Genomic DNA, 13,813 nt, shown 5'->3' on the forward strand with positions numbered 1-13,813 from the left:
ATTAAGGCAACTAACGAACATGGAAAATACTACTTAGAAGAAGAGTGTTTATTTTTGCAGAGACACACTTTTATAAAAATTCTAATATCCAAGATTAAGCCTAATCAATTTGGATCAGTTTTTAGGATGATGTGGAGATCTTTAAAAAAGAATAAATGTGCTTCCTAAAATGATAATCTAATGTGGTAGTAGGGGGACAGAGTCAAAACATGTATGCTGGATAAAGCAAATATTTGATTTGTTTGATAGTGAAGAAGCAGTTAGAAATAGCATGGTTTTGGTTTTCAAATAAAGTTGAGAAAGGGTGTTATCTTCTTTTTTGTATCACAAACACAAAGACCATTCAGTCAACATTTTGCTAATACATTTCTACTGGTATTTTATTTGAGGACATTTTCCTGAACTTAGATTTTTCAATTGCCTTCTAAGAGTTATTTTATTTCAGGTTGTTTTTTATTTTCAGACCAGAGTGAGCTTTGTGGCACCTTTGTTTCTTGATAATGCCTTCTAGAAAACCCAAGTTTATTGATTTTAGATGTCTGTTTCATTTGATTTTTTCAGAATTATTACAGTGATGTTTTTGGAGATAGAAACTCTGAAAACACTGGCATTTCTACTAAACCATAATTTCTAAGTAGCTGCAGCTTCTGACTGATGTCCTTATTCCCCCCTGAAAATATTGTTTTAACTGTAGTAATTTATCTCTTTAAAAGAAGGCCATGCCAAAGACACTAGTAAATTGAGACCACAATCACACTCAAGTCATAAAATAGTGGATCCACTAAAAACACCCAAGGTTCTTTATCCTTGAAGTCCTAATTATTTTTTCCCCTTATTCCTTAAAGTTTCAGTATTATTTCACATAGCTGTACTGCTGTGGCACAGTGTTTAACTGGAAATTTTTACTGAATCAAACAAAACGCTTAAATATTTTTACATTTTAAAAATCTGAAATTTCCCTGGGTTACTTTCAGTAGCAGGAACTGGCACTGAGAGGTAGAGCAGGGTGGGAATGAAAGCATCGAATTGGATGAGGAAAGCCTCTTCCACGCTAATCCTCAAGAGGACAAAATGTGCAGAGGAATCATGAAAATTGTATGTTAATAATTGAGAGGTTTGTTTGTATCTGGAAACATCCATGTGTTTAATGTCAAGTAGGCCAAACATCAAGATCATATGCTGGTTTTTTTTTTTTAATTTATTTTTATTTTTTAAATGTGGATATTTCGATGTCCTTTCCTTTGAAGTCTTGTAGATGGCTTGCTTTACCAAACCGTTCTGATTGGCTGTTGTTGCCCATGGCTTTAGATTTGGTCTCACTCTACTCCTGCCACTCTGTCCATCTTTTGCTTAGTCTACTCTTAACCCCGACTGGATAAAAGGCAAGAATACCTATTGTCTCTCTATCCACCCCAAACATTGCCAGTTCTCATCTTTGAATGTGCTCACAAGTTTTGCATACTTACCGAGTATTTCTCTGGACCCAACAGTTTTCCTCTAATACCTCTTCATGGTGAAATCATATTGGTTGTCTTCAGGTAAGCCATCTGGGCAAAATTCACACAAGTTGATCTTTTCGACTTAATAAGACTTGCCTTTCCACTCATGATAATTAGAATGATCTGGGTATGTGCTTTGGAGTAAGATTTTGCATGTATATGTGTGTATGTATTCTGCATCATAGGATGGAACATTTCATTCAAACTCCTGGCCTGTTCTAACATGGTCTACAAGTGGAATAAAGTTCTCAGAAACCTAAGACTTTATTAATCTTGTCATTTACACAAGGTGATAAGTCTTTTCATTTTTAAACAGGGCCTTGACAGCTGGTATTTTAGTAACAGAGTAAGAGAATTTTGCTCTTCATTCTGATTAAAAGAAATTTGTCGATAAGATACTATCTAATACTTGATGTATATTTTAAGAAACAAGATATGGAAGAATGAGTGCCCCTCAGAAGATACAAAGTCGGAATTCACTTAGGGGATTCTGGCAGTTCCCTTGTGGTTAATGAACAGCAGCAAAATCCTACAATATTTGCAGTTGCAACAGGCGTTGTTCGCATTTGTGCTTTACCTTATAAAGTTTTAACTGCTTCCAGGATGATAATGACTGAATTGGCACACCTGCTTTTCCTCTCCTTAAGTCCATGTCGAGGGTTCTGTCATTCTGCTGTGACACTAGCAAGGTATTATCATTGCAAGCTTATTATGGGGTCAATTATTTAGTTGTTTTCTTCCGTTTCCCTACATCATTCAATTAGTATATTTTTTGCAATATAAAGCAGGGCAGATCAGCTATGTAGAAAGCAAAAATGTAATTTGTTAACCTCTTTCCACTTGTAAAAAATATTTGCGTCCACTGTCAGGTAATTTGTTAATTTGCTCTTCCTTTACAAGGGTTTCTGTCCACATTTTGTATGACCTCTTTTGATGTTAAAATTATTATTAGCTTTGGACATTTTCTTTGCTTTGCTTTTAAGCAAGTTCTACTTTTATACCAAAGTTATGCCCTGCTGTTTTAAGAGGAATGCTATCTGGCAGTACCCAAGGACTGGCTTTGTGAATGGTGCCTAAGATGATTTTGGGGGTTTGTTGTCTGGCTGATAATTTACTTCTGTCACCTGAAGATGAAACTCTGTCAGGCATAGTTTGCCATTTGATATTTACATGTTGAAACAACCCTCTACCCCGCCTCCCAAAGAAAAAGTTTCCCTCGCGGAATGCCCAGGACACAACACTTAACAGAACGCTGACCATACTGGGATTCTTATTAAGATTCATAGACCACAAAAGTTGAAAAAGAAGGTGGCCTGAAAGATTATGTACACATTTTAGTTCAATTAATGTTCACATGTATACAGCATCTTTTATTTAGGAAGCTCTCAAAATACCATCACGACCATAGTAGGCTACTGCTATTTCTGAAGTGATATCATAAAGTAGTCATCATAATATATGACAGGCCATCAAGGAGGTGAACTTGTTGACCAAGGACACAAGGAAAGCCTCCAGCCAACTAAAACACCCAAAGGTGATCTTTAGTTTCCTTATAATGTAATGATAGAACTGTTACTGAACATGAAACCATTCAGATTGATCAGAGAGCTTTCAGAGGGTCAGACTAAATGGCCACATCAACAACAGATCAGATGCCCCTGAAAATTATATTTAGAATAGTTAGGGAAAATATTTCTTGTGGGTTCTGTAGAGAGAGCTTTAGAGCTTATTTAAAGAGATAGCTTTCAAGGCTTCTAAACTGGCTACACTGTAGGCTCCTGGTATAATAATAAGGGAATCTTTATGATCTGCCTTTTTTAGGCAAAATGGAACGAACAGTCAATTCTGTTTTGTTTCATCCAATAAATTGCACATTATTTAGATGTGAAGAAGGAAAAGAAACATCCTTCAAAATTATCTTGGTCCTGAAAATTACCAATGGAGATATATATATATATATTTCATTTTGGAAGTAGATATAACAAGATAGTATCTGATCTTTCTTAGTTAATCTTTTCTTGTCTTTAGAATGTCACCCTAAAGACAAATAGAGGATATCTTCCCTTAGGGGAAACCAAGGAAATTAAGGATGGTTTGCTTTGGCAAATCTTTGCCCTTACAAAGCTTCCATTCTATTGGACACAGATCTTCTGTTTTAGTTCTATGAAGACGCTTCTTGTTACCTCTTCTTACTAGTCTCAGTACATAATCAGGTCCTTCCTCCAGAAGCCAAAACCTTAGCATCACTCCTTCACTCTTGAATTGGGGTTTTCCACATTGCTTTGGATAGGCCAGGGATCCAGACCATGTTTCCTGAAGCCATGGCATATGCATACACTGCATCTGTGGTCTCAGTGTTACCTCTGCAACACCAAGGCAGACAGATGTGTTCACATCAAATGTTGACTTTGTTCAGATACGTCAGCTGTCACCTCCCCTCCTATGCAGCTCACAATTGGAAAAGTTCCATGCAGCTTTTTCTAGTCTTCTGAGTGGTAAATTGATTGTGGCTATGGTAAATAAAGCATTCAGGCCAAATGTTGGAAGCTGGAAGAGGAAGAAACCAACTGTCAACTTCAAAGTGAAAAGATAGCTACAGTCTGAAAAACTGTATGAATTGTGTCTCAGTACAGATTTTGCAGGGAGTACATTTCTCTATTATTTCAATGATTACAACTTCCTGAATAGGTTGAAGGTCATTCATAATTCACACTTCTGTCATTTTTAGACACACCAAATGTAGTCTATTAAGCATAAATTAAACTTCCAGTGCTTGACCAGGACAAATATATGGGGCTTCATAACAATGAAGCCTTGTTCATCTTTTTATAAGTACATGGTGTGTTTTCTTTCTTTCTTGGTTTCCCTCTTGTGCACTGAATTTTTCTTCTGTCTCAGAAGTACAAGCATAATACTTTAAATCGATCCAAGCATAGAAAGGTAAACAGCAAAGCTGGTTGGACAGACAGGATTTTTCTATTTTGTAGGATAATAAACAAGAACCCACATGATTATTATTTATAAGTACAAATGGTAAGTAACATCATCAATTGGATAGAGGATTAGGTTGAACAGAGGCTGAGATAGCATAAAATAGACTTAGTCTGAAAATCTTTTATGGATTATTAACTTTCCTGACAGAATACTCAGGAGTATCCATTTTCTCCTTAGTGGTTGTCCTCTTAGATGTAAAAAGCCAAAAGAAATGAATGTTTAATGACATACGATTAATTCCAATTATAAATAATATGTAGTTACATATAGCATATATTAGGCATAACATGTATGATTGAAAGAAAGCTTATATCACTAAACATTTATTTATAATTGGAATAAAACATATCATTGAATATCTGTTTAGATTAGACAGCTAATATTTTATTCAAATCTTATATCCCCACAAAAAAGTAGAGTTTGCCACCTTTATATGTCACATGTAAAATATATCCATGCACAATATTTATAGTTATATTTAACATCATCTGAAAACTTTCTTTTAGGAGTCTAAAATTTTCTAAATGAAATCCATATCACCACTGCCTTTTATCCCTAGTTTGGCCTTGTGAGTATTAACTGAATGGAGAGTCTTTGGTATTTCGAACTGGTTCCAGGATTTGATGTAAATAAAGGAAGTATAATAATTATGTTTAGAGTATTTAATTGATACATATATATATAATATTATATCTGTGCCTTAAATTGTGAATAAATACCAAAGTAAAAGTGAACAACTTTTGGGATATCTAGTTTTATTTTTAACTAACAGAATGATTTAGAATTTCAAAAAATACATTCAGAAATTTTACTAGTATGCAATTTTAACAAAATTTTTATATAACGAATAGAAAATAAGATCTGTTATGAAAACATTTATAAACATTTGTCCTTAGGTTAATGAGTTATCCAGGGATCCAAATATCCATGTTTATAAAGATAGAAATATAGCTTTCTGGATAAATAAAAATGGTCCAACAGGATACTGGGAAAATTAAGATTTTTAAATGGTAAGTGAAAAGAAGACCACCTCACCTTTCAAAAGTTTCTAGTGTATGGAGGGTTAGGTCATGTTTGTAATACATGCTGTTTCTGAATTTTGATGTTAGCTACAAAATAGAAAACCCCAGAGGAGATAGCGCAGTTTCAAAATATTTATAATGACCTTTGACAATGAAATTTCCATAGATAATCCTATTTTCTTAAAAGACCCCATTCACTTATATTTCACCTTATGATGGAGAGGATTTGAGAGTTTTTCCTTCTAACAGAGCATTGCATTCCAAGAGAACTATTGCAGAAGAATAAATCAACCTTTCTGTATTAACTCAACTTTTTCTAAATGTTTGCGACTTTTGAGTACTTTTTTTAAATATATGAATTAATCACAAAATCTCAGATCCAGGATGTCTTTATTTTGGATCCAGATAACTTTTTCCATAAAACCCCTGATGGGAGAGGAGACCTGTTAACTTTATGGTATTTAACAGAATAATTGACTCCCTTCCATTTTCTCCAACACAAAACCAGAGAGGTTGGTTATATTAATAGTGTTTCTGCTTCTGGTGTATAACTCAGGTGACATATAGTTAATAAAACTTCAATATAGCTGAGATTTTTTTAGATCACATGGAATTTTCTGCATTCTATTTTAAAAACATTACACTCTAATTTTATAAACAGGGTTAAGTATATGCAATAGACCAATCTGTTGGAAAATGTCCTAAGTGGGAAAATGTACATAAATTGCTTCTTTGTCATATTTTTATTTGCTGAAAAACCTAGTTCATAACACAAAAACATAGGTATGATGCCTTTTTTTCCTGAAAGGTTTGATTCCTCTGAAGTTACATTCCCTCTTTCCCTACATAATTGTTTTGAGGCAACAAATTGTTGTTTTTGTTTTCGTTTAAACTCCTCTCACTTCTCAAATACCTGCTGTTGTTTTATGATTATGAAGATTATTATTTCTAGAAAGTAAAGTAGATTTATATGTAGACATCTCTGAATTTAGGTGTTCAAAACATACTTTTGGGCCATCATAATTATAAGAAGAAAAACTAACTTAATTTTCTTAAGTCTCTCTAAGATCCCAAGAGATGAGAAATGAAGCTGGCAAGTGATAACAACACCTTGAAAAAAAGACTAGATTTGTAGGGGTGTGGCAGATGGAACTTCGAGTCACATTCTTATTGCTATATGGGGAAGCATGCCCAGAATCTGCCCTCATTATATCTGGTGCTTGCCAGTTCTTTTCAAACCTCAGTTTCACGAGCACCATAAAAATTCATTTAAAATCAAAAAGAACACCCTGAAGTTAAAACCCAGTCTGCTTTGCCTTGCCTTGCCATTTCTGGCCTGGAATGTCACCTTTTACCTCCAGTAAATAAAGCCAACATCAACACTCTTCCTTGTCTTTTATTTTTTATGCATTCAATATTCTTCACATGACAATCTGGACACTTAAAGGGAAATTACATAGTGATCTATGTCCCGGAAAAGAGAATTGTCTTTATAATATATAATTACAGTGTATCCATTAGTTTCTTTTTTCCTTGGATGGTTCACATTGGATTGAGTAAATGTAACCTGGAATTAAAAGAGGCATGATTAATAGTAGACTACGAAGAAATGGTATCATAATACTTTCTTAAATTATCTGGCATATGTGTCAAAGCAGCATTCCCCAACAGAGACAATTGCACTGTTTTACTGTCTCGGAGGGTATTGTCTCTTTAACCTCACTATTTCCGAGAAGCCACCAAAAAGTTCTAATATGTCACAATTCAAATGTCAACATGTTGTTGGAAAGGAAGCTAATAAGTTAAACCTTTGAGAGATGCCAAAAAAAGAGGTGATTCAAGCTGTTGAGAGAAGTCCATTGTTTTCTAAGGGGAAATAGAAACTCCAGAATGAAACAGGGTACTTATAAGCATTTAACTGGAAGATTTAGGGGAAAAAAGCAAACACACGTAATTTTTTTTTCATCTGTTAACTGAGCAAAACTATTCCTCTCTGTGTATTTTCAAAGAAGAGAAAATATGAAGGTTAGGGTTAATAAGACACAAACTGTAAATTCACTGTTTTTTATATAATTAAAACATAAGTAGTAGTTTTTCTAAGATAATGTGAATTCTATCTATAGATAGTTATATAGATCCTAGGTTATATTATAACATATTTTTATAGAAATATTTGATGTTTGGCATTATTTTGTATAAACAAACTTCAGATGGTTAAAGTACTATTGAATGAAAAATTTGTTTTATCTTGACTGGAAAAAAACTAAGCAGAAAATACTCCTCATTGACTTATTTTTCTAATTTAGCACAATTTGGGGTTCTGGCATTTCTCTTTATAGAAAAATAAACAATTGGACTTTAGAGCCACCTACTGGAATAAAGAGGCACATGCTTATGTTTAATGTCCTCAACTTTTCAAAAACTAGGTAAATACAATTAAAGTTATGTGCATTTCTGTTGCTCTTATAAGATATAAACTTTAGTAGGATGCCCACAAATAATAGTCATTTGCTTTTGTTGGTTTGAAATATCAGATGGTCTTGCAAGAACCCATAGTTACAGCAGTATCTTCCAAAAATATATTCTTCCCATTTCTTACTAGATTGTACCAATTTGTGATATGTGATTTTTCTCCCCATTGGACTGATACTTAGCAGAATTGAGTCCTCAGTGTTTCTGTTGTTGTTGTTTTTGGTGGCGGTGTATTCTTTGCCTTGCCCAGAAATTTATAATCTAAGCTTTTTTGTCCAAGATGGAGATTCAGTTTGTGGACATTCTTAGTAAGGGGATTGTGTGAAAAGACTCTCCTTGGTGATGTTGGAGAGAGAGGAGAGGTTACAAGGTGAAGGAACTCTCCTTCTCAGAGTTCTTTGGGTTTTGCAAAGATATTGTGGCAGAATGTATTTAGTCTCATTTTCACCAGTTAATTGTACAACTGCATTCTTTCTTCTGCAAAGTCTACCTGGTATGGAATTGCTTTTTAATAAATAATTTTAGAGAAAAATTTAAAACAAACAACACTTTTATGGTAAAATGGTAAAACACCTTAAAGATTTTCTTGCTTACATACTTTTATGAATCAAAAATTTGCTTTCTGGACAAGTAAATTGGGCAATGACTTGCCCGGGGTCACAGATCATTAGGGGAAAGGTAGAGAGTTCTTGGAAATTCCACTTCAGGGTTCTTTCTATACGTGTCCCACTGCTTTTCAGTCAGTCATTAATGCATTTATTAAATGCTTCATCTTCTCAACACTTTGCTATGAAGCAAGAGGAATAACCACTACCAACCACTTAGGTTACTCTTGGATCATGCAAGACAAGATTCAACTCTCTTAAGTGTGTGTGTGGCTGGCTACAATGCTTGGAGGAATTCAGAGAAGGGAAAGTTCTTGGTTAAATATCACACACGGTAGATGTGACACAGCAAAACTTGCACTAAGAAAAATATGATTTGTCAAGTAGAATTTGGACAAGAATTGGTATCCCTGGGGCTCATTTTCAGTAAATAAAATAGAAAGGCACACTTCTTTTGATACAACTAAGAATGAAAAGATATGTTTGTTGAGGAATGAAAAATGTAAAGACATCTTATTGTATATCTTGCCGTTTCTCAATATTCACTTGTCTCTCTTCCCTGTCCCCCTTTGTCTTTTGAAGATATTCTACAGAGTAGTCGTAGACATTGCACCTGGAGAGGAGCTCCTACTGTTCATGAAGAGTGAAGACTATCCCCATGAAACAATGGCGCCGGATATCCATGGTTAGTATCACTCATGCAATCGCCCTCATTTTGGAGACTGTGAGGCAGCATCCGAAAGTGTCTATCGCACTTTGTGCCTGTTAGTTTCTCTGACTAGTTGATTCCAGTTTTAACAAATTCATTCTTCTTGAGTGGCTATTTTCTTGTTTTGACAGCTGGCTACTATTATGGTGAAGCTAAGGTAAGCAGAGGGCTTCCCTGAAGGGGAGGTCAAAGAGTTTCTGAATATTTCAACTCAGAAAGTTACTGAAGAGATCATGATATAGTTGAGACTCTTGTCAATGCCTTAGACTATAGTAAGAATCCTTTCACTGCATAAAGGTCATTCCAGGGAGCTTGATTTGGGGTTTTTGTAAATTGAGCAGATGTTTCTCCCATAATGTTCTATTACTGGGAAAAGTGTTTCTACCTGAGTATATTTCTGGCCAAGCGTGACCATACTGGGGGATGAGAGTGGAAGGGAAGTACAGATGAGGGAATTTTCAAGCCAGGGGAATTTTTATTTGCAAGAGGACTATTCTAAATCAAAAGAAGGAAGGAAGGACAAGAATTACAATTAGTAATGATGCATGTTCAGGACAGATAAAGAGAAAACTCGGCTTGTATGATTTGCATCATTAGGATGAGAAAATATTTTTTTCTGTCTTCTTTCTGTTTCTCCTAATAGAATGTGATTTTGTTCAACATAATTTAGTGATGACTTTAGAGTGTTTTGCAGTTAGAAGGATGAGAAGCATTACCCTTCCTAACTTACCAAAGAAGTAGTGATCACCTCTCAACCTGCTGCACAATCCTACCCAATTTCTGTTGGGGGGCCTTTCAGTCTCTGCTTCTATGCCTCCAGTGAAGGAAGCTATTGCTATTAGCTGGCCCTGTTTTCTTGAACACCTTTTCCTTTCCTTTAACTGAATGGCATTCTGCTGCTTTGTAACTTGTACCAGTTGGATTTTGGATGGTCTATCTGGAGCTTGTTTTCATGTTAGAAACTGACAAGAAAATGGCTTAAGAACTCAGAATTCTTAAATCAGCCTGGTAGGGTTTGAGCCTGAATGAGGAGTCTGGTCCATTGAGAAATGGCCCTTACTCCCTTTCTTTAGCAGGGGGAAATGCTTAGGTTGATGAAAAAAGGAATCTGGACTTTCTCAGGTATGATGCATCTTTCTTTTAGTGAATGTTAGACCTAAAAAGGTTTTCAAAAATTGTTTTTGAAATAAAATTATAAGTTTGCTTCTCCAACTAAAGCCTAAATAGAAGTGGTTATTCTTCTTTTAGGGTTGCTATTCATAAGTCACCTGCTTTTACAAGACCCTGAACCACATCAGTTGCTTTTGGCATTCAATGTATCATATACCTATCTACACCCAAACTTATGCAATAAATGATACTTTCAATGCTTATAATGTTTAAATGCTGATTTGTATTCTATATTTTTAGAATTTAATTTCTCCTAGGAAAGAGAAAGTAAAAGAAAACACATGAATTTCCCACCTATTATATTCTAGATAGTAGCCATTATTCATATATTGACTCATTTATTCTTTTATATATTTCAAATCTATAAGAAATGAATTATATCCATTTCACAGATGAGGAAACTGAGGCTAACTAAGGCTAAGTAGATTGTCCATGACCAAATGGCTAGTAAATGGTGGAGTCAGCATTCAGACCAAAGTCTTATTTTCCCTAAAACCTGTACCTTTTTGAAGTAGTCTGTGGTCTGGAGGCTCTACTTGTTTTCAGACTGCTGGGTGATATCCTAAGCATAGATCTGAAATATCTGAATAGTGTTGCAAACTATAGGAAACTGAGTTAATGCCATTCAGAATCCCGTCTTTGGAGCTGAGGCCAGTGTTTTACTTTAGAATACCTCCCTCTTCCTTAACCCTCTACATCCAAAATTGGCAAACCCTGTTGAATCTACATCCTAATGTCTTTTTCCATTCTGACCCTACTGCCAATGGTTTATTTTAAACTAAGCCAGTACTGCATGAAGAGTATAGCAGTGGTCTACCATTTGGCTTCCCTGCTTGACTTCTCACACTACAGCCAGGGGAAATTCTTCTAAAAAGCAAGTCTGAATATGACCCTGCTTTCCTTCTTTTAGCAGCTTTCTGTTCCATTCTTAGTGTGGATGTGAAAAACCCTTAGTGATCTGCCACCCCTTCTTGCTGTCTCTCCTACTGCTCCACTACATGCACCCTATAAGCTAGTCATAGTATTTCCATGAGCCTGCCAGATTTCTTTCTTGCCTTCCTCTTTGGTGCATGCTATTCCTACTGCCTGAAATATCTTCCAATGTCCCTCTTCCCCACCTGGCTGATTAGTACTCATCACAAAGCCTTTTCTGAACTTCCCTTCTCCAAATTAGATGGATTAAGTATATTCCTCTGGGCTCCCTTAGCATGCATCTGTCATTATATGTATCATACACGTTCATATGTGTATTCCTTTTTCTGAGTTTCTTATATTCATTCTCTAGCAAAATGCCTAGCATTTGGTAGCTGACTAAAATATTCCCCTCAAAAGATTGAGTCAGTGAACAACTGAGTAGTAACACCTTCCTTGGGTTAGGTGTATAAAGAGGGATTGTAAATCGTGTAGTTTGCCCTGGTGTCTTTCAGCATCTTGAGCTGCTTCCCAAGACTTCTATATCTGTGTCAGTGTGATCTGTGCTTAGTTTGGGCTCATGGACTGACTGAAAAAGCTACTCAGATGGAAAGAATAGAAAAAGTAGAGCATCACTACCTGGCACTTTACATACTCTTCTCTCTAATCCTCATACTACCATTTATCTATCTTACTGACTTAAAGTACAAATTTACAACAAACTTTCTGTTTAACAAGCACTGACCCTGAGGTAATATAAGTTAGCCTAGAAGGGTACTAAAAACTCTCTGTGTCCCATTATAAGTCCTGATGAACATTAAAGCATTTCTTTGGTCACTGATTTTAACCAGGCTTAACAGTGGTTCAGATAGGGCATCACGTCCCGCGTGCCATGCCAGATAACACGGTACGGTGGGACGCATACGGGGCACAAATAGGTGCAAATCCTGGCACAACCACTTAGCCATCTAATCTCTAAATGAGCGGCTTGCCTTTTCTGAGTCTCAATTCCCTCATCTGAAAATCAGGATTAAAAATCTGACCTATAATTCCTCATAATCTGGTTTTAAGGGATATCAATAATCCATGTGCAGTGCTGAGAAAATTGCTGATGTTCAGTAAGTTGTAATTATTACTTTTAATATCCTGTGGACCTGGAAGTGCTTAGCTATATATTTTTTCTTTTCTGATCAAGACTCTATACTGTAGCTGACAGGAATCATTTGTGTTATTGTGCCACTCTCTGTGTGAAATTTTTTACATGTATTATTTCTAACCCATGCTGAAAGTAAGGGTTATAAATGACAGTCAACTAATTTCAGTTATGACCACTATAATTCAATAAGACCTGCTGGTTTGTGGTGACACTGTCTGGCCGCCCCTTTCTAGTAACATCCAAATTATTTTCACAGAAGAACGGCAATATCGCTGCGAGGACTGTGACCAGCTCTTTGAATCCAAAGCTGAGCTAGCAGACCACCAAAAGTTCCCGTGTAGTACTCCTCACTCTGCCTTTTCAATGGTAGAAGAGGACTTTCAACAGAAACTTGAAAGTGAGAATGATCTCCGAGAGATACACACCATCCAGGAGTGTAAGGAATGTGACCAAGTTTTTCCCGATTTGCAAAGGTTAGAAATGACATATTGCACCACAAAACTTGTTTATTTACTCTGCAATAAAATGTTGTTATGCTGAATTTTGAGAATCTAGGTAGATGGGAAATTTTGGAACTGAAGTGACCCAGATAAGAGCTCTAGTGACATGCTCAGAAATCATTTTTTACCCTGGAAATCCTCATCTATAAAATGTTTACAGTGAAGTTGGAATTAGTTATTTTGATGCCAGATTGAGAACAACATGGCATATTATTAAGTAGTGTTAGCAAGATTGAAAGGTTAATTTTACAGTATAATTATGACTTGGAGAAAATCAAGAGTGCTGGAACAACAAGGATGCTAATTGAAATAATCATATGCCAAGAAACTGCAAAGGCACCTCTAGAATCATTTAGATGATTAAAAAAAAGACTGTTTCTGGTACTCATTTAGTGAAAATTAGGTGATCTTTTGATAGATTGGTGTAACCCATGAATTTAATTTCAACTGTTTATACACACTGCGTACATATAAAAGAATAAGAGAAGTGTGTTCAGTGATGAATATTGAATTTCTTAAAAGCAAAAAACAATCCTTAAATATTTATTTTTTAATTTATCAATCTTTTTTTATTAGAGAAGTTTTAGGTTTACAGAAAAATCATGTATAGAGTCCCCATATACCACTCTCTTAAATTTGTTACAATGCATGGAAGAACATTTTTATAGTTGTGCTGTTAGACATAGCCCATCATTTCCAATAGGATTCACTGTGTTGTACAGTCCCATTTAAAAAAAAATTTATTCTAGTAACATGTACACCTATAGACATACA

General features: G+C 35.4%; 1 protein-coding gene across 11 annotated transcripts in view; it reads left to right on the forward strand.

Annotated features, from left to right (window-relative positions):
* MECOM (MDS1 and EVI1 complex locus) overlaps positions 1–13,813 on the forward strand; it is a 556,962-nt gene that overhangs the window by 500,749 nt on the left and 42,400 nt on the right. For all 11 annotated transcript variants that reach the window (XM_037841185.1, XM_037841190.1, XM_037841158.1 and 8 more), the window contains 2 exons: positions 9,175–9,277; positions 12,796–13,012. In XM_037841185.1, the coding sequence (XP_037697113.1) occupies positions 9,175–9,277; positions 12,796–13,012 (320 nt within the window). The remainder of the gene's footprint in view (positions 1–9,174; positions 9,278–12,795; positions 13,013–13,813) is intronic.

This window comes from Choloepus didactylus, chromosome 1, assembly GCF_015220235.1.
Source record: "Choloepus didactylus isolate mChoDid1 chromosome 1, mChoDid1.pri, whole genome shotgun sequence".
Taxonomy (NCBI): Eukaryota; Metazoa; Chordata; class Mammalia; order Pilosa; family Megalonychidae; genus Choloepus; species Choloepus didactylus.